General features: G+C 37.3%; 1 protein-coding gene across 3 annotated transcripts in view; it reads right to left on the reverse strand.

Annotated features, from left to right (window-relative positions):
* Positions 1-22,782, reverse strand: part of tenm3 (teneurin transmembrane protein 3) — a 452,242-nt gene that overhangs the window by 75,259 nt on the left and 354,201 nt on the right. For all 3 annotated transcript variants that reach the window (XM_036574879.1, XM_036574878.1, XM_036574880.1), the window contains 3 exons: positions 21,871-22,087; positions 15,341-15,460; positions 10,324-10,585 (listed from right to left, as the gene is read on the reverse strand). In XM_036574879.1, the coding sequence (XP_036430772.1) occupies positions 10,324-10,585; positions 15,341-15,460; positions 21,871-22,087 (599 nt within the window). The remainder of the gene's footprint in view (positions 1-10,323; positions 10,586-15,340; positions 15,461-21,870; positions 22,088-22,782) is intronic.

A 22,782-nucleotide genomic window follows, 5' to 3' on the forward strand; every position in this document is an offset into this window, starting at 1 on the left:
CAACTGCTAAAATACTACAGTATTCCATAGACCAGTCTGCTCACCTCTCATTTTTAGAAAAGAAAACACCATTTTTTCCTGCAGGAGCACGTGTGCCAGTGTTTCTTCTGAACAGTAGTAGAAGTAGTGAAACACATGGTAACTCGCTATTAATGAACTAAGAGTTAATCATGCTCAGGAACAGTATTATAAAGTGAAACACATGGTAACTCATCATTAATCAACTAGGAGTTAATGATGATCAGGAACAACATTATAAAGTGAAACATACGGTAACTCAATGTTAATGAACTTGGAGTTAATGATGATCAGGAACAGTATTATAAAGTGAAACACATGGTAACTCACTATTAATGAACTAGGAGTTAATCATGATCAGGAACAGTATTATAAAGTGAAACACATGGTAAATCACCATTAATGAACTAGGAGTTGGTGATAATCAGGAACAGTATTATAAATTGAAATACATTAGAAATAAAAACCCCTAAAGAAACAATGTACTGTAGTACAAAAAATATTAAAAGACATTTTGAAAAAAGTAAGAGTAAATAAGTTGTTTATTGAGTCCTTTTTAATTTGTGAACAGTCCAAATGTGAAAACATCCCTGAGTAAGCTAGCTATATCATTGAAAATAATACATCCAAACAAAATGAAGTCAAAATCTGTCATTACTACTGAAGGAGAAAGTCTGAGAGCTGAGACTGTTCTGCTAGTACATTAATTACACATCTTTCTGTTTCATATCTGAGGCACAATGTTTAACTGCCTATTAGTGTAGCTCACGTTAGCTAAATTAAAGTTAGCTAGCATGCACTCAATACAGAACATCAGCAGCAGCTTTAGGTTTAATAAAGCACTAACGTGCTTATAATTCTGAAATAACATGGTAAAACAGACTTTGTACACGAAGACTGTACCTACTTAGCTCAGATTAGTTAGCAAGTCAGCTAAATGTGTCTCTACGTTAGTACTGCCGTCTGAATAAAACCTTAAATCTGAATCAAAAGTCTCACATTAGCGGCTCGGGGGTCTGCCATGAGTCTGATTCACTCATCATACATCAGGAGATACAGCAAGTTAGAACTAAAATATGAACAGAATTAATCCACTGAGAACACAGGATTAACTGCTCTCCTTTACCAGCACTTGCAAAAACCTCATGGGCACTCAACAGAAACACCAAAGCTATCATAATAAGAGTCCTATGCAATTCTACTGTTAAACGTAAGTTTATTTAATTCAACAGACCTCTAAAATGTTTATTATTTTAAATGTCAAAACCTCTATGTATATATACTACTACAGTAATAATAAATGATAACAATAACAACAACAACAAAACAACAACAACAATAACAATAACAATAACAACAACAACAACAACAACAACAACAATGATAATAATAATAATTATTATTATTATTATTATTATTATTATTATTATTATTATTATCAGTGGTAGTAGTGGTAGTGGATTGTGGTGATAGAAGACTTGCTAATAAGCACTGACCAAGATGCACTTAAATGGTTGCATATTTGAAGTACTTGGATGAAAAAAACATTTTTGCCTACATTTTTTGTAGACCATCTGACACTTGTCCCACAGATAATGTAACTTTAGGACCCTTTATTTTATATTTTATTTTTAAATAAAGTCTAATTGATCTTTCCATGACAGTTTAACTGGGCAGATCAGAATGTTTTCATTTAATAATAAAAGTGGACGTATGTTGTTTGGTTTATATTTTGTTGACCTTAGGTAGTGATTCCAAATAGATTTTAGAGAAGAAGGGACAGGGAATAATCTACCATTCAAGGTATAATGCAGAATTGGACTAATATTATTATATAATAATATTTCACAATATTTTCAGTCTATACATTATTTAATGTTTAGTTTTACAAAATATGTTATAAATATAATATGCATCTATATATAATGTATAATGAATGATCAGGAACCTTTTAGTGGTTTTTCTCTTCTTTCTTTTTATTTTTAAATTCTGAAAAATCTTGTCTCAGTCTCAATCTTGTCTTGTTCTCATCATTCCTGTTGTTTTTTTTAGTAGTAGTAGTAGTAGTATAAATATATAGAGAATCTGACATTTACAATAATAAACATTTTAGAGTTCTTTTGAATTAAATAAACTTACATTTAACAGTAGAGTAGCACAGCACTCTTATTATGATAGCTTTGGTGTTTCCGTTGAGTGCCCGTGAGGTTTTTGCGCGCGCTGGTAAAGAAGAGCAGTCTTTTGATTCAGATTTAAGGTTTTATTCAGGCGGCAGCACTAATATAGAGACACAGTTAGCTAACTTGCTAACTAATCTGAGCTAAGTAGGTATGGTCTTCGTGTACAATTTCTGTTTTACCATGTTGTTTCAGAATTATAAGCACATGTTAGTGCTAAACCTAAAGCTGCTGCTGATGTTCTGTATTGAGTGCATGCTAGCTAGCTAGTTAATTTAGCTAATGTGAGCTAAGCTAATAGACAGTAAAACTTTGTGCCTCAGATATGAAACAGAAAGATGTGTAATTAATGTACTAGCAGAACATACTGTGATCAGTCTCAGCTCTCAGACTTTCTCCTTCAGTAGTAATGACAGATTTTGACTTCATTTTGTTTGGATGTATTATTTTCAATGATATGGCTAGCTTACTCAGGGATGTTTTCACATTTGGACTGTTCACAAATTAAAAAGGACTCAATAAACAACTTATTTACTCTTGCCTTTTTTAAAAATTTCTTTATTACTATTTTTTGTACTACAGTATATCGTTTCTTTAGGGGTTTTTATTTCTAATGTAGTTCTCTTTATAATACTGTTCCTGATCAAGATTAACTCCTAGTTCATTAATGGTGAGTTACCATGTGTTTCACTTCATAATACTGTTCCAGATCATCATTAACTTCTAGGTCATTAGTAATGAGTTACCATTGTTTCATTTTATATTGTTCCTGATCATCATTAGCTCCTGATGAAGAACAGCAACACCTCATTCATTATCTAACAGACAGTAATTACATAATCACTTGGTAATATGTAGAACCAAGTAAATTTGAAGGCAGGACATATACACAGTCAGATATTTCCGTAAGCCCTCTCTTCAACTGACCCTGCCCTCAAGAGGACTTTAAAGGACAACTACTGTTCAGAAAAAAACACTGGCACACGTGTTCCTGCAGAAAAAAATGGTGTTTTCTTTTCTAAATATGAGAGGTGAGCAGACTGGTCTACAGAATACTGTAGTATTTAAGCAGTTGAGTAATTATTCTAAAAAAAACATGGTTACAAAGTAATTCTCTATGAGACTCAGTAGTTATTGTTTAGTTAATAGTGAACTACCCTAATCATTAGTTCACTATTACCTACTAAGCAGTTAACTAGTAGTCCTTGGTAGTTAAGAGTAGTTACTTGAGTGTTAATGCAGCACAACTCATTCATTCCTGCTTAGCTCCTGATTAGTTACTTATAAACTAAGAAAGAGTATTGTAAAGTGTTACCCCTCACTCTTTTCTCTCTCTCCTTTCTCACTCTCTCCTTTCCCTCTCTTTTCTCTCTTTTTCTTTTTCCCCTTTTTTCCTCTCTTTTCTTACTCTCTCCCTTTCTCTCTAATTTTTCGCCTTTACCTCTTTCACTTTCTCAGCTTCTTTCTTTTCTCTTTCTCTCTCTCTCCATCCTGTCTTTCTTCTTTCACATACACAAACAAACACTGTGTAAGGGTAAATCTACAGGTCTCTGCATCCCACAGCTGTGTGATCTTTCATTACACACTCTGCGCAATAAAACCCGTAATAACACACACTGCGATGTCATGCTTGGTGTGTGTATGGGTGTTGTGGTAGGCCTCGGGGATGAGGGGTGATACACCAGCATATGGCAAACGCTTGCTCGTTTAACAAGAAAAGAGAGAGAGAGGAAAGATGAAACAGGCTTAAAGGGTTCATTTGATACGGACCATTAAACCCACTGCAATGAAGACCGTTTTAGTTTATGATTAAGTTACACAGGATCTGAAAAAAAAATCCACTAATGGTTATGAAAACTGATCTAGAATGCTGTAAACAATAAAATCAATTTCATTAAACTGGAGGGAAAAAATAAGCTCACCATTGCAGTGCAGAGCGAGGAGAGGAGAAATACACTGCCCATCAAATGTGTGGGGACATCGCATTTCTCCAAGTAGCATAATGTTTGATTTTCGATTGAGAAAAAATGAGAACACTTTATTTTAGGTGGACACTTTATGTTAATGTAATGCAGTTATTATGTCCTTATTAATGCTTATCAAGCCAATTGCTTCTAATGAACAGACTGCCCTTTATTAACTACATTAAAGGGGAATTCCACCGACTTTTCAAACCATTAAGGTGCAAACAAAGCCATTCAGTGTTGTTTGATCGGAAATGCTTTATACTAGAGCAACTTACAATTGCTCACAGTGGTGGTGACAGGAACCAGACGTCTGAATAGTGTAATGCCTCTAAACACTACTTCACAGAAAACTATTACATAAAATGATTATGAATTTGCTGCCTGAGACATTGTTTTACAATACTTTTGAGAAGGTTTTGGTCAGTAAAATGTTTTTTTTTTTAAATCCATTCATGGCAGAGGACATTGTGAGGCAAATATTACCCAAAGAAAACTCTTTTTCTATGTTAACTTTAACAACATTACATATAAAACCTCAGAAGACACATGTAAGTGGTTTTAAACACCTACACCTACAACTTTTATTGTGCAATAAAATCCAACAATATCTGTAGCTTACAAGTGTTAACCCTTTCTTTGCCAGTTAATCTGTTATTCTTCTTTAATTTCAGTGTTCTTCTATATATCAAAATAAATGCAACACTGCACTGAATGGATCCATGACAAAATATTAAATCTAGTAAGGTCAGTACATTATTGCAAACAGACAAGAAAAACATTTGTTAAAAGTTTTCCAAACTTTTGCTGTGCAGTACTGGATCTTCCATTTGTCACATCTGGTTGGATTTTCCAGCTCGTGCCGCAAGCCAAGCAGGAAAATTGCAGTGGCTGTTCAGAGTCATGGTGGAGAAAAGTCTGTTTGTCATTTAAGCATGAGACGGCGAATGAAGGGAAAGCTCGGGGGCCGTTACTGTCTAAGTCAGAAAGAGCGTATTAAATGCTAACTTCATTCAGCCTGATTAGCTCTGTTTAGAGTTACACTAAAATCCCAGGCTGTAATTCAAATCAGAGGCCTTGGAGAATGGGAACGGAGCAAAGGATCAGCTGGAGAGAATGAGAAAAGAGTAAGAGACATCTGCTAACTGCAGTAAGGAAGTGGTTTCTCTCTTTTATGTCTTGGAGCAAAATTCATAAGGCAACATATGTGCTGGACCGGTATACTAAACATTACAGCAAGATCAGTAACGGAAAAAGTTAAAGACTTTAGAGGATTACATCTTGGGGGGCAGAGAGAGAGAGAGAGAGAGAGAGAGAGAGAGAGAGAGAGAGAGAGAGAGAAAGAGAGAGACAGAGAGAGAGAGAGAAGAAAAAGAGAGAAAGAAAAGGAGAGAGTTAAAGGAAAGATAAAACAGTAGAAAAAGCAAACAAGAGAAAAGGAGAGAGTAAAAGGGTAGAAAAAGAGTGAAAGTGTTGAGAAAAAAAAGATGGAGAGAGAATAAGAGAGAGAAAAGAGAGAAAGGGACAACAGAGAGAGTACAGAAAGAAATAGAGAAAGGAAAGGGGACTAGAGAAAGAGCAAGAAAAAGGAAAGAGAGAGACAATAGGAGAAAAGAGTGCATGATAGAGGAAAGAAAAAAAGGAAAGAGAAAGGAAACAGGAAATGGAAGAAAGAGCAAAAGAGAAAAAAGAAAGAGAATGGAAATAAAGAGACAAAGTAAAAAGGAAGAGAGGCGAGAGAAAGAGAGAAAGAGTGAAGAAAGATGGAACAGATGGGGGAGGGATACAGAGAGAGAGAGACAGAATGTGTGCTTTCCAAGTTTTTTATTCCTCTTTCATTTGTGAGAAGTAAATGTGGAATTTAACATCATTTTTTCCTCCACCACAGATTTTTTCGCTTTAAGACTTTAAAAAAAAGAAAAAGTTGACTGGTTTTGGACACCACATGATCTGAGCCTGGAGCATCTGTGGCCTATATATAGCCTATATTATATATATGGCCTATATTATATTAAAGAATGCAGCGATAAAAAAGATATATTGTCCTCTCTTCATAAAGGAGGCTGTCTATTTGCTCTTTGAGGTATTTAGCCATGCAGTAAGTGTGTGTGTTGTTTTTTACACAGGTCATATGGAGGACTGTGCGTGTGTGTGTGTGTGTTATGTGTTATGAAACACTGGGTTTCATTATGAACAGGACAAAAGCAGGTTGTGTATGTGCTCTGTGGGTTATTAAAAGTTGGCTCTTTATTCTTTTCAGTCAACGAGGGTCAAGCTGAGGCTTGTGAATTCCAGCTTTGGCCAGCTACCCACAAAGACTTTTTCATTTTTTTCCCCACTGTTCAGTGTTCCACATGCGGTGGCTGGGTGCAGACGCAGTCCAGGAATAACATCTCCATCTCCAGACATTCCTCAGAGCTGTCGGGATTTGCCTTTGTCGCTCTGAAGACACACTGCAGTGCAGCAGGCAGAACAGCAAAACATTCCTCTGGATGAGATGGAGATTTTCACTCATTGCTTTTTCTTTTATCGCTTTGTAATTGTTTTGTTATTGTATTTAGACCAATGTTTGGCTTTGCACCAAAGGTATTGTAAGCAAGGTATTATCCATAAAGCTTCAAATATAATTGGAACCCCTCTTCCTTCCTGTTTATATTCAGTGAACTTTTTAGTGAGCAAAGATAACTTCAGATTCCTCTCATCCAGCTTACCATCTTTCTTTGATTCCTTCCTTGTAGAAGGTCCTATAGATCTTAAAAAACTAAGGCTGGCTTTACACTGTGAAATTTTCATGCCCCTAGTTGCATGTTGCGAGTTACAAGAAACATAATTGCTGTGCAACTTGACAGATACACAAATCAATTAAAAAACAACATGCAATAAACCATGTTCTGTTTTATTTTCCTGTCCTTTCAGCCTGAGCAGTCAATCGTTTGATGTCATTTGATATGAATATATGATGCATTATTAGTGTAAATGTATTAGTGCTGAGATTTAAATTAGTTGCAGGATGCTTTACATTATGTAACTCAAGTGTGATTTAGTTTCATGTAGATTACAAGAAACTAAATTGCATGACACTTTCGCTATGTGTAGTCAGCCTAAAACAACCCATTTCAAGAATAGTTTCTTTTCTGTTGTGAGAAAGTTATTATTCTGAATAGAATATTATTCTGCCTTTAAGATTTTCCTGTCTTTATAAGAAAGTGTTTTATATTGTGCATTGTATGTAGGCATGTGCTGTATCGTATCTGCACTGTGTATTGTGTTATCTCAGATTTACATCCTGATGCACAATTACCACCGACATGTTGTGTGGCAAAAACCGAACTGGATTAGTTTTACTTGGGTAGGTGCTGTAATTTAATGGCCATAGTTTTTATGAGTCTGCTAAATAATAATGCCAGAGTTAATGACCTCCTATAATTCACCAAACTCGAAGCTCCCTCAGTAATAGTAATCCAGTTCAGTAAAATAATAAAAAAAGACCCTTTACTCCATCTGAATCAGCCAGTCAAATCATACACAAATTACATTACTAGACCAACTCAGTAAAACTAATTCAGCTCAAATAGGGCATAAGCTGCAAAAATAGGCGGTTTGGAATTCACTGTTTTTGTGATGACACGTAGACCAATTTTACATACATATTTACATATATCCACCTGATCAGCCTACAGTAGTTTAGCTCCGCCGATTTATGCTAAAGTTACAGGGAGTGTTTCAGTCCAGACTGCTGTCAAATGATCTATATCTAAATATCTTTTGATTGTTTTATTCCTTTCAAATGAAAGGTCGCATTTAGATTAGGATCTTTTAAGGATACACAGATCTATTTTTTTGCAGAATCAAGCTAATGTTAACATGTTAGCATCTTGTTCTTGTTTTCCTACCTATTTAGTTCAGAATTAGAGAGAGACTTTATTGTTTATTTTTTGTTTGGTTGCAGAAAAGTGTATAAAATGCTTCATATATGCTGTCCTATAAAACTTCACAGGTTTCAAATCATTTGTAAGACACTAGAAAGCTACAAATAAAAATGAAGGAATGTTGGATTTGTGCAGAAGGATGAACATCCGTAGACAATTCTAAAATGACTAAGAAAGCTGTACAGAATCAAGAGTGAAGTTAGAATTAAATTCATATACAGAATTTATAATATTTAAAAATTGGAGATCTTAAGGCAAAATAATCAGACAAAAAAATTAATTAATGTAAATAGATAATTACAGTTTTCTATTAATCGTTTTATAATTTCACAGAATTCTTGAACTACTGAATAAAACACAAACTAGTGTAGTCCAGTTAGTTAGTGCAGCAGTTTAAACTGAAGACTCAGAGTTTAGTAGCTCTAAACAAACTGTGCTACAGTTTCTCATTTGGTTAAATGGGGATTTTACTAGAGCTCTGTAAAACTTGTCCAGCCTCACAAAATCAGCTACAAAAGAGTGAAATTGTGGGCGGAGCATGGACAGACCAATTGTTCAGCAGATATTCTCAGAGATTTTTACATTGCGTAATGTTTGTACATTGTGTGACATTGTTTTACCAAATTAAACTCTGTTCATCTTTAAGCTTAAACTCAGCAGCTGTAACGACTGCACAGACTTTTGACAGGCAGCGAACACTCTTACTGCTCTGTAGCACAGTCAGTTTCAAACAAATTCCACCAATATCACAGCCCAAAGCTTTTCAATACTCTGTCATACAGTTTCTGAACTCTAGTGTCTCCTTTTTGTTGTGTTCCTCCAGAAAGCACACCCGAATTCATCTAATTGGAGGCTCAGTGATCATCTGCTGTGTTTCTGACAGGCTGAAATACAAGCATGACAGGAGTACTTTACACATGGGCCTAAACTAGAGCTAAACTGCACAGAAAATCCACTTCTTTAGAAACATCTACCTCTTGCTTCCACTCACCGGCCACTTTACGAGGTCTAACCACCTTATAGATCAAGCCAAGTTGACAGAGAAAAGCTAAGAAAGAAATTCATCTTTAAATGAATTTCTTTCTTAGCTTTTCTCTGTCAACTTGGCTTAAAGGGGATTTCAACCAATTTTTTCAAAATCTCTGCACAATTACACCATTAAGACATAAAAAGTCATTCAGTGAGTGTTGATGAGAAATGCTTCACTGCAGAGAAACTTACAGAGTGAGAATTGTTCACAGTGGTGGTGGTAGGAACCAGATGTCTGAAGATTTTATTGCCTCTAAAAGCTGTTTGATGTCTGAGACATTGCATAAAATGGTAAAAAAGTAACATGTAGGGTGTTGTAAGGCGAAGCAGAAAACATTTTTCAGATATACCACTATTTTACCACTAACATGGCAGGAAGTGTTGACAGGAATTGATGTCAAGTTTTGGCTCAGCAATTAGACTGGAGACAGATGTTTTGTCTTTTGTCTTTAGTCTCTTTAGAACCTGAGTGAGAGTTTTGAGCATTTTATAGGCTATACCTAATCTCCAGTTGTTTTACATTTAATTTCATCTTGCCTTTATTCTTCATTTCATCATACCTTTTTGTTTGTAGAGTGCCTTAATTTTGATGTTGTTTTTAACAATATGTCACTGTGGAATGCCACCTACCCATAGTGTTACAGTTTAGCAAATGCTAAAGATTGTGTGATATGCTAGTCAAATTCCCTCTTTATATTTGCTATTAATTCTGACCTCCTGTGGTCAATGAAACTGCTGAGACCATAGCCGGCATAGGCGAAAGAGTCAATCTCCTTAGGCCTCACATTTCCCAGGGATCTCCAGCATGACATTTTTTGTTGTTTACTGCATACTTGCTTTTGTCCCTGAGTTTCCATTAGACAAAATAAAATCCCTTCAAACGCAAAGTCCACCAAAAACATTTACCCAAAGTATATGTAAAATTTTAAATACCTAAAATCCTGTGGCAATGCGTGCCTATACTGTTCTGCATTTGGGAAAGGATTACACCCTAGACTGTCACCTTTTAACAGGGAGCTGCTCCTCAGTTCAGTTACTGACCAGTTCAACTTCAGTAACTTTAACTGTCTCTTTGTTATTTATTATTTTATATTATTTATGTAATGACTCAGTCTATCAAAACTGCATGTCTTGTATAGAGAATGTACTACTAAACACAGAAAGACATAATGTAAACATAAAAAAACATCCGAGGGATGTTCTTACCCGTGTCTCTGGTATGATGGGTCCGTTCTCCGGAGATGATCTGAAGAACGTAGAGAGCGGAGTGGTGAGGATGAGAGGGCTCGGCCTGATGAAGCCACTCAGATCACAGCTGGGGATATCATTCTGTTCCTTCTTGAGCACCAGCGTGTCCATCACGTAGAAAACGTTCCATGGCACCCACACGGTGCGCTGCTGGGTGAGGAACGGAGCGCGCTCAAAACTTAGAGTCAGGGAAGCTCCACCGTTAGCCAGGATATCAAACCTGAGAAAGAGAGAGGATATGATTGGTTTATCAAAGAAACATAAAAAATGGATCTATCCATACTCTGCCCACAAATGCACTCTTTTAGCAGGAACTGTTGGACTTAACATATTAAATACTAAGTGGCTTTATTTAGAGACTGAATTAAAAATTTACTTCAATAGCAACCAACTGATCTGTCAATGCTCCACTCACAAACACGTTCTTTTGTAGTAACTGTTTCTAGGTTTGCGAAAGCTTGGCAGAATTCCATTCAACCTAATGAGAAACTGTAGCATAACTTTTTGTCTACATTTAGACGATTATTAATTTCAAATGACATTTATTTTGTACGTTAGTGTAGAGCGGGTGAATTTTTTTATTGTATAATCAAGCTAACATTAGGACAGTTATCTTTACACCCTTCATTGATTGTTTGATTAACTACAACAACACAGTCTAGCTCAGTAACATAGCATGGAAAAACTGGAAAATGGTAACATTATCTACTAACTCTAAACAGTTTGCTACAGCCTCTTATTAGGCTGAATGAGAATTTGTACCAGCATTCTGTAAAGCATTCTGTAAAACGGTTTATGAGTTTCAATTTTTCACTTAAAAAGAATGAGACACACACCATATGTCAATATGATCCTTTTCCCATAGACATTAATTAGGATAATCGTGCATGAATAATAATAATAATAATGATAATAATAATAATAATAACGACAAAGGATGAACTGTCACACATATGCTTAAACATAACATCTAAAAAGCCAGTGCAAAAATTGTTAGCCACTCTATAGGATGCCACTCACACACATGCAAAATAAGACAAAGCCATGTAATTTTCATGTCCGTGCAGGCTGATAGAAGCAGGCTGTGGATGATGAGGAGCAGGGGTGAAACACTGGGATGAATTAGACATGAAGTGGGATGTGTGAGCACTGGCGTGTGAGTGTGTGTGTCTTTAATTGTCTCTGCTCTTAACCTGGCTGATCTGGGAGCAGCTCTCATGCTCCACAGTGAAAAATGCATGATAATGTGACTGGCCTTTTATTATTGCATTTGTGTTAAAGTAAAAGCTCCCAACAGCTTTCTCTCTCTCTCTCTCCTCTTCTATCCTTCTGTCTTTTCTCATTATATTTTGTTCTCTCTCTTCCTCTTCATCTGTTACCATCTTCTCTTTTTTTCTTTCTCTGTTGTCTTCTGTCCTTATCTAGAGTTTATATTCCTGTCCCTTCACTCTCCTCTTTTCTTTTTGTCTTTTCTCTGAATCATTTTTGGCAAATTTTTGCCTTTCTCTCTTTTCCTCTTTCACTCTATCCTTATCTTGTGTTTTATCTTGTCTTATCTTTCTTTCCTCTCTGTCCTTCTCTCTTGTGTTTTTTGTTTGGCATTTACTCTCTTCCTCTTTGTCCTTTGTTGTTCTTTCACTTTTTCCATCTTTGAATTCTTTCTCTCCCACTTTTGTCATCCTTTTCTCCTCTTTCTTTCTTCCTCTGTTGATTAGGATATACTACTACATACATGCATGTCCTAAATATTATCTCAGTGCTACAGGAGGCAAGATGGAGACACAACTCACACATGCACACGCACACACACACAAACACACACACACAGGCACACACTAATAAACAGGGTTCTGTAAGAGGCTGTACAGCTGTACAGTGATTGGGCGCACACAGCCATGTTGATGGCTGGGCTGATTATCTTTACCATTTTTTCTTTTTCTTTTTTTTTCTAACTGTGCAGTTAAAGAGATCCTACAGCTGGACAAGCGGCTAATCCTGCACTTTTACCTTCATGCCCCCCTTCTCTCTCACTTCTTTCTCTATCTCCCACCTCATGCTCTCTCTTTCTCTGTCTCTCTCGCTTTCTCTCTCCATTTCCCTATCTCTCCTCTTTTGCTCTCTCTCGCTCTCTCTCTCTTTCTCTAGTCCTCTTATAGCATCTCTACTTCGATCTGCTCCCTCCGTTCTTCTAATCTCTCTCTTTCACTATTACACTTTCTATTAAATCTCTCTCTCAGTCAATCTCCCCCCTCTGCCTCATACACTTTCTGTCTCTCTCGCCTTTTCTCTATCTATTTCTAACTCCATGGTCAGTCACATTGAAGATCAGTCTAGTTTTCTTTTTCTTAAAGGCCCCACACCATCGCTAAAGCAATAGTTTGGCAAAAGAACAAATTTAAACAATCCCAACAGTAGTCGATTGAAGGGGGCTAAGAACTGATCTGAATTGGTGGGCTATAAAGCTTCAATAATGTCTTGGATGATTGACTACATTTGGCATAAGAAGGGAGAAAACTTAGATAAGTTAGATAAATTAGATTTTTGACCAAACTATCACTTTAATATCTATTTTGGGTACACACTGACCCAACTATATACAGTATACTGCAGTGTTAAAAGTGGATATATCATCCTCTATTTTACAAGTGATAGATCAGCTCAGTCTTCAGCTAATAAGCAAATTATCAATAAGTGATGTGTATTGTACATGTTTTCTATCATGTATCTTTATGTATCAAAGATCAAAAAGATATTTTGTAACACAAACTGTATAAAAATGACATCATTCTTTACATATCAAATAATGGCAACAGCACTGAGACATCACATTATTAACAGTGAAGAACAGATTAATTCAGCCTTAAAGTGTTAATGGACCAAACCAGGATTTTGAATTCTTAAATGAAAAACAAAATAATACTGCCGCATTTAAAGAAAGAGATGATTGGCTATTTAGCTCAGAGTCATGTATAATTAAGCTACGTCATTTTTGTATAGGTGTAGCAGCAGCATTTAAAAACAGTGCACTCACCTGACTTACATTTTTTATCTCATAAAACTGCAACACAGATCAGCCAAAACAAAAATAATAAACATGCTGACTGCACGTTTGGAGCAAAAACCTCAGATCTCGGCTGATTTTGATCGTGAACCCTTAGCTTTAAGCTATGTGTCAAGAAACAGCAGTGTTTGTGTGTGTGTGTGTGTGAGACAGAGCGTGTACGAAGAAAAGAATATATGTGTATGTGAAAAGAAAGACATGAACACGTGAGTGCGTGCAGATGGTTGTGTGTCAAGAGGAAGCTGTGTGTGAGTGTGATCATACTGAAGTGTGTGTGTGCTGTAATAAGTGTGCGCGTGTGTGTGTGTGTATATATATATATATATATATATATATATATATATAAAATATATATGTACATACATATATATATTGTATATATGTATGTATGTATGTATATATTGTATATTTAATATCTGAGTGTGAAGTGTGTTTATGTGTGTGTGTGTGTGTTTAGCGCTGTTCCATCACTGACTGATTCTGTCCTTGTAAATTCATTTCATTTTAAACAGAGCCTTCATAACCATATACATCAGCTGATTTAGTGAGATAAGCATGCAGATGGGATGAAGAGATGCAAAGGGTTGCAAAGTACACATAGACACGCACACACACGCCCTTCTATGCATACACAAGCAGAAAGCTTTCAGTTTGAACAAAGACATCTGCAGTGCATGTAACATGTCATGAGTGACATTTAGTGAATTATTTAAGGGTAAAATGAACACTTAAAATTCAGACAGGGTGTGTATGTGTGGTATATTTCATGAGTAAAAATGTTCTGACTTTAATAATAATAATAATAATAATAATAATAATAATAATAATCTTTACTTATATAGCACTTTTCATGCCAGTGAAAACTGAATGCTAAGTTAAAGAGATACATTTTTAAACGTTTCTTGAAAGTGTGCACTGAGCTTGACTTTCTAATAAATAAAAGGTGGAAGTGAGTTCTACAGTTTAGAAGCATAATAACGAGGCCTCTCCATGTTTTCTGTATTTTACACAGACACTCTGTGATGTAAGCAGGTGCTAGGTTATTTAGAACCTTAAAAACTTGTAGCAGAAGTCTAAAAATCGATCCTTAAAGATACTAGTAGCCAGTGTAGTTCTTTGAAAGATGGGACTGATATGATCTCTCTTTTTTGTTTTTGTATGAGTTGTAGAGGATATATTGTTTTCTTAGGAAGTCCAGTAAGAAGAGCATTACAGTGATCAACTCCACTTGTAACAAATTTGAACAAGTTTCTCTGTGGTGCTCTGAGACAGAATTGCTGAACTTTAGTAATATTACTCAAATGGTAAAAAGCTACTTTAGCGATTGTGTTTACATGCAGGATAAAACAGAGCTCAGAATCTAAGAAATATCGGACACACAGCTGGTAAGCCTGTCTACAGAGTCTTGATTATTAGAAGGAATGCAAATGCAATGAAAATTTATATTATGTTTCTTAATTACATCACCTAGCAAAAGCAAAGGCCCTAAAACTGAACCTTGAGGGACTCCACAAGAAATGTTACATTTTTTTGATCAGTGATTTCCCAGTGAAACCATGAACTGTCTATTAACTAAATATGATTTAATCCATTCTAAAACCGTGCCTGAGAGGCCTACCCAGTATTCAAGGTGGTGGATTAGAATCTTGTGATCAACAGTATCAAAAGCTGCACTAAGGCCCAAAAAGAGCAGAATATAATGATTTTGTGCATCAGGGCTGAGCCTGAGGTCACTGTACTTAAACCAGACAAAAATGAGCCCAACATTTAACAAAGTAGTCCTGACTGTGTTAAGTATATATAGTACATATATATATATATATATATATATATATATATATATATATATATATATATATATATATGTGTGTGTGTGTGTGTGTGTGTGTGTGTGTGAGTATGTGTAGAACCTACATGCCATCCTGCCGGGTAATGGTGTATCCATGGTCCGGGTAATGAACAAAGGAAACATTTACTCCGATGAGGGGCGTTCCATCTGCAGTCAGCACTTGGCCTCTGATTACAGACACCAGACTGCAAAAGAAACACACCAACAGAGTCAATAAGATTTAGTGCATGAGTAAACACTGATTCTAAGTCTTCTCAGCCATGTTAAATGTCGTCATTTTCTGATCCACAGTCAATAACACACACACACACACACACACACACACACACACAGACACACTTCCACACAAGTCTAGAGTAAAATGCACACACTAAACTCGCATAGCATAGTGCGTGTGTGTGTTTGTCCATTTACTCAGCAGTTGTACCAATACACACACACACACACACACAAACATACACACACCATTGGTAATTAATGGTGGAACAGCCAGCAGAGTGTTGAAAAAAGAGAAACATCAGCTAAACAAACAGAAAAGAACCAAGAAAAAGAGAGGTGGAGGAGAGAGAGAGAGAGAAAGAGAGAGAGAGAGAGAGAGAGAAAGAGAGAAAAAGAGAGAGATTTATATGGGTTGTTAATCAATGGTCAGTCAGACAGCAGTGGTCACTCTGCGTGTTTATTGGTTGATTTTCTGGATCATTTCTGCTTCTGTGGACACTAATAAGCCGAACAGCACTGACCACACACACAGGACACACACACACTCTCCTGCTCCTTTTCTCTCTCTCTTCCTTCATCCTCTTTCCCTCTCACTCGTCTCATTTTCTCATGCTCTCTGTTTATTCGTCCTCTCTTGTCCTCTCTCTCTCTCTCTCTCTCTCTCTCTCTCTCTCTCTCTCATATTTAGGGAGTAACAGTACATGTATTTGTCCCGCCACGGTGCAGATGTCATGGTTCGGTGCACGCAGTCGTATAGAGAACAAATAGCTTGTGCAAAGATTGAAGAACGTAATGCAGAAATAAATTTAACAAGCACAAGTTCCACAAAAAAGCCTTTTCTTTTTTTCTTTTTCTGACTCTAGATCCCTTCATCCTCTCCCTCTCTCCCCTGCTCTTTCTCTTTTCTTTGTCTCACTCTCTGTGTTTATATTCTTTTTCTCTCCTATTCCTTTTCTTTTCTCTATCTTACTTGTCTTTTTCTCTCACTCCCTATCCCTTCCCTTCATCCTCTCCATTTTCTCTCTCTTTGCTTCATCCTCTCACTTTCTCTCCTCTTCTTCCTTTCTCACTGTCTTACTCTTCTCTTTTCTCAAACTCTGTCTCTTCATTCTTTCTCTTTCCCCTTCTTTCTTTTTTCTCTCTCTATCCCTTCATCCCCTCTCTCTCTCTATGTCTCCTCTTCTTGCTCTCCCCCCTGTGTCATGTGTGCAGGTAAACACTCTATAAATATCAGGAAGTCCTCAGCGTAGCTATAACTCACAACCACTTACAGCCATAAAGCAGCAGCAGCCAGACATCACAGCACTGAGAGGTCTAAATGCAGGTTGTAATTCACACACACACACACACACACCACACACACACACACACACACACTCACACACACCTCTTCCTCTCTCTCTCTCTCATACACATCCATCTCCACTTTTTCAGTTTTTCTATGACCACAATTCCTTATTATCTTATTACAAACAGCTTGCATGTCGTTCTTTCTTTCTCACTCTCTTCTTTTTCCCTTTCTCTGCTTTTTTACTTTCTTTCTTTCTGTCTTTCTTTCTTTCTTTCTTTCTTTCAGTTTTTCTATGACCACAATTGATTACTGTGCTATTACAAAAAATTTTACTGGACATTAATGCACTGCATGAGTCTCTACCTCTGTCCTTTATTTCTGTCTCTCTTCCCTTTCTCTTCTTTTCACTCTTTCTTTTCACTTTTTTTCTTTCTTTCTTTTCTTTTTTCCTTCCTTTCTTCACATTCCTTTTATCTCTTCTTTCTGTAAATGACTCCAGAGCACAGAGATTATGGCTGCCTTCACTCATACAGGGTTTCCCACTCTCCTGTACAGGGGTCACACAGATGTACCCTGTTTCATTCATTTTAGGCAGCCAACACCCAGAAGCCTAATCTACTCTGACCATCTCTGGAGTGTGGGAGATAATAAGGAATCTATAGAGAGCAAGAGCATCTGCCAGCATGTCAAAAAAATTGTCAGGTCAGCGTTTTTTCATGTCAGTTAAATGGTCTATTCCTGTCAAAGTCTGTGGTTCTTGGCCACAGCAGTAGCCAGTCAAAACTTTGCTCCTAACTTTCTGTATTACACCTGTAATTAGAGGTGATAAAAGTTCTAACTGTCTGGTGCAGTCCAAATAAGTTCTTCACTGCCCCAGATTGCTAGCTATCATGCGCTCCACTGCATTTATTTCTGAGGGGTAAATGACAGCATGTTGGATGGCTAGCGAGTTGTCCACAAACTGAATTAGGTGATGAGACCGATACAGAGTTTAGCACATGCTCTGATAAGAGGTTTTTGAGCACTTTAAACCCTTGATCAAGTTAATGAGTGACTTCCTCAAGTTTGCTTCTTTAGTGCTGGCCTAGGGCTATGCTAATGCAGCTAACATTAACAGTTACAGTTAATGTTACATTATAGTAGATGACAGTAGATGACAGTATGTCATACAGCATCAGAAACTACATAATGTAAGTCTATTTGAGATTACTTAACTACTTGGGTGAGTAATGATTTAGTCATGTAGTTTGCACCATGCTAATTGGTGGGGTATAAGCTTCCATTGCTTGTTAGCTGCATTAGCAGTGTAGCTCCAGTATAAAATTAAACAAGCAAACTTCAAACACACCAAACATGTCTTGGCTGGTCGACTATATTTGGAATACTTTGACTACAAGGGTGGGGGGACTGTGCAAGTGTGATTTTAGGCTGAAAGTGGACATAAGTAAGAGTAAAAGGACTATCAAGAAAGGTGCTGTTTCAAACTGTGTCCTAAAAGCCATACAAACCCATAAAAGGAGAATGGTTCACCTGCATGTTGTTTTTATTTATTTACTGTTAAAACTGAGTCAGCAAATCTGCAACAGACACGGCTGCAAAATGCCATAGCCCGCTGCTGACAGAAGGTAGACTGGAAAGTAGTTTGAACACTGGGGAGAAAAACAAACAACAAACAAACAAAAAAAGAGAAAAAAAAAACAGAGTTCTATTTACTTATGCTTCTATGCTGAAACCATAATATTTGGTGAGGGATTATTCCAGATCTTTCAGTAGATTTTGGAACAGAGAGAGAGAGAGAGAGAGAGAGAGAGAGAGAACGGGAGAGAAAGAGATAAGTAAGTAAATGGACCAACAGAATTCGTCTAAAATCACATAACCTACTATGTTGTGCTAACTTACATGTTAGTGATAGGACTGTCTGACTGTCTGTTAACTTTGTTAACTGTGTTGCGACTCTTCTCCTCTCGGGCTGAATCATCTCTTATTCAGCACAGCTGTGCCCTGCGTGTTTCCTGCGTTTGTGTTTTAATCACATTAGCCTACACGTAGCCTTATTGGATTAGCTGGCCTTATCTGGCCACTGCGGTATTAGAGGCTTAATTTGCCCACATCTGGGCCAGTGGCATTGAGCCTATTAAAATGTTTGCTGTAGCTTAATCATGATATCTGTCACGGCCGCCGTTTTGCTGCCAAGTGGTTCTTCAGATTAACTGAAGTGAGTCCAGCACGGATTGAATTTGACGAGAACATGTGGGTTATGTCATACACAGGAAGCCAAAAGCAAAATAAACAAATGAATTTGTCATTGTACAAATTTACACATACATGAACATGTACACATGCATTTCCAAAAGTGTGACTGAACACGTGGGCTAATTAATGCACAATAATACTACTACCAGGACTACTACTGTTTCTACGATCAACAGTAACAGCAGTGCACTAATAACAAATACAGTGTATGAAGCTAATGCTTAATGTTGTAAACTTAGCTGAGACCAATTTTCTAATGATTTTGACTTTAATGCAGCTCAGACTTGCCCCATAACCAAAGCTATTATAGCCATCATTGACAGAAATATATACAATAAAAAATCGGTGGGCAAACCCTAAAGTTCAGTGGGAGAAAAAAAGCGTAATCGTGGAATGATGGACGACTACATTTTCACATGAAATAGTCACAAACACACCGAAACTGCTTTAGTGTAACGTATCATTAAACCTGTGATTTCTAGCTATATGGCTAAAGCTGTGGCATGTCTGGGGGGTCTGGGGTGGCACCAGCTCCCACAAAAACAGCTTTTACCGATATCAGAAGTGGTGCGGTGCTGCCTGCAAAGTGAAATATTTCTGTGATGCTGTGTTTTCACCAATGACAAATGCTGCAGCAGTATTTTATGCATGCTTCTAGTGTCATGATGTTTGCAACAGATGGAAAAATGTAGAGGGGTTTTAACAATGTTTCTCTAAGGGAGTTTGTACAACGTGTGTCATAAACCCATAACATAAGTGAAAAGCTATAGCGTCTTCAGCTCTTTTATCTCCAAAATAGTAACTTCACAGAAGAAAGGAAAAAAAAAACATCTTAACTGCATGTATCGTTAATGAAACAAGATTTTTTTGAAGTAATTTTGGAACCTGTCTACTGTGCAATTAATCACAAAATTTTTAAAATGATAGCTGGCAATTTAAAATTTGGTAAAAATAAATACATTTAAAAAGGACAAAACTGATAAGGTTCTGTTCTGACAGCAATAATTTGCTAATTCTTATTCATACACTCAGGACATGCTTTGCGTCTCGGTTCATGGCTTTATTGATTACATTTTTTTGACGGCTTGCAATGGCAACCCTTATAACTTAAATTAATTAATTAAAAAATTATAACCTAATTTGTACGCAAACTGTTTGCTAACTGAAATGCATTTAACCAGAGCTTAGTGTTTGTTCCAAGTTCATTCCCACCAGCTCTCTGGAGCTCCTGGATTACACTCTGCACATGAGATGTTTCTGTCAATACCATGGAGTTGTAATTGTGTGTTTTGGCAGCATGAGCAAGCAGTCAGACTGATGAATCTAGTATTACATAGTATTGCATAGTCTTTTTACATTTGGTGAGCGGAACTGGGAGGTAGTGGAGGAGCATGTAAGGGCTGACAGGAAGAAAATTTAAACAGAATAGAGCTGTCTGCAGCCACAACCTAGGTTTTGTAAGTAATACCAATAAGCAAGTGAGAAAACACAAAATAAGTTACTAAACTCTAAAGAAAGGTGAATAATTGATTAAAAAAGATAAACACCTTTCAAATAAGCTAAAATTGTTTACATGCGTTTACATGCATTTACCCTCCACCACATCCCTGATCATCTATTATAAGCTATCTGCTATCTGCTACTTCTCAGCTTGTCATAATACCTTAAAACAGTACATCATAACCACGCCTGGGATTCATTATATTCTATATTGAAAATTAATTGACAAGTGTCCACAAGCCAACATCCCAGTTTAAGCTGGTTTGGGTGAAGCTTCCCTTAAAACCTGTGGATCTGGGCACAAGGGAGAGTTGCTATGGTTACATTTCCTCTATGTAAAATCATTATTAAGATTTTTTTTCTCTTTTTTTCCATTCTCCCCATGAAAACAGCATATTTGTTAGAGATTAGCAGTTAATAGAAATAGAAGCGCTGCCGCAAGAAATGCCTCTGGCCTGCCACTGGGTCGGACAGCGCGTGGCCTCTTACATTCCCACACTATTATCTCAACGGAGGTCATGAGTTTGTTCCTACAAGGCTGTGTGGACATCTGCTGCCGTGGTAACCATACAAATCTCTGAGAAGGTGCCATCCGAAATAACTCTACGGTGTCACTGATCATTAAGTCCGTAAATACCTGTATTTGACCAGTAAAAACTCTGCAAGACTGTTTTAAATTAAAGTCCCACTGGACACAATGTCCAGTGTGGTGACATCTTGCTGTTCTGTACAATGGGAAGAGATGCCATTTTGTCTAAAACCTGATGCTGAGGTCTGAGAATGCCCTAAATGCGTACCATACTACCACCATTTAAACTCTCCGCTGTTCAGTCAGTTCCTATTTGGTTCATTTAAGCTTCATGACCTCATCATTTATCACTCAAGTTCCGCAATGACTTTCTTTCTCAAAAATGCACATGTTTTGTCAGGAATGTAGGAATATTCTGAAATAAATAATGTTGCTTCCAGTTTGTTAAACCAACAGCTAAACTATTAAAAGTCACAAATTAGTGTGTTATTATTCTGTTATTATTCCCTCTGTCAAAACAGTTTCTAGCTTTATATTTGTTCAAGGCTTATAGCTTTATTTGATTATTTACAAATGGACATGCTGTTAATGAGACATGCTGATTATCAATTGCAATAAAGCACAGTGATGTGGACTAATAAACACTTTCTTGCCATTCAAGCCACAGCGACCATTTTCAAACTGGCTTCAAGAGGACTGGAGAAGAAAGAGAAGTCTCAACATCTTGAGAAAATTTAGATTAAATTAAAATTTAAAAATGTGGAGTGTGATAGGTCATTGAGGACACACACATACACACTCACCTTTTGTTGAAGGGGTTTTCACCGCTAATGATATGTGTGCTTTCTGGTCCCACAAGGAAGCTAATTCGCTGGTAGAAGGACTGAGCGGCTTGCTGTGAGGAAGCTGACTGGCCCTGACTGATGATGTCAGCTGGGTCAGGTGATCCACGGCAAAACAGCTGTGTCTGACAGGAGCTCTGCAGACAGCAATCTGGATCCATACAGTCGACCAGACCATCTACACAGACGCACACACACACACACACCAAAACATATATGAACAGATTGTACTGACATATATATTTTACTATCAAACAGCCCACGTCCCATATTGTTCCAAGGTCTGTGGTCAAGTTATGGCATTTGTATGGGTTCATGTCCTCAAAACAGTGTTTGATTTTTACATGACCATTTTCTAACCTCTCTCTATCCCTTAGGCTGTACCCAATTTTCTTCCCCAATTTAGCCGTATCCAATTCCACCCGCTAGTTAGGACTCCCCCAATCACACGATACTATCAACGCTAGGAGGGTGAAGGCTAGCACAGGCTTCCTCCGAGACCTGTGAAGCAGCCACTGCATCTTTTCGAAATGCCGCTCACACAATGTCATTGGACAGCTGAACGCGCTCAGAGGAAAGCACCAACCGCCAGATCTGTTACGTCAGCTAACAGACGCCTGCGCTGACTAGCATCGTGTTGAGTGATGGGGAGAAGGGGGGCCATCCAAGTGACCCAGAAAGCGAGGCCAATTGTGCTCTCTTGGACTCCCGGTTACGGATGGCTGTAGCATCACCAGGGATAGAACTCGCAATCTCCTTATGATAGGGCCAACGCTTGCGCCACTCGGGAGCCCTCTTAGGCTGTTTTTGCTTCTGTGCCTTTAAGACTGATAGAAGTAAATGAGCTCTGTTCCGATTGGCTTCCCTGTTTAG

The sequence above is a fragment of the Colossoma macropomum genome, unplaced genomic scaffold, assembly GCF_904425465.1.
Source record: "Colossoma macropomum unplaced genomic scaffold, Colossoma_macropomum, whole genome shotgun sequence".
NCBI lineage: Eukaryota > Metazoa > Chordata > Actinopteri > Characiformes > Serrasalmidae > Colossoma > Colossoma macropomum.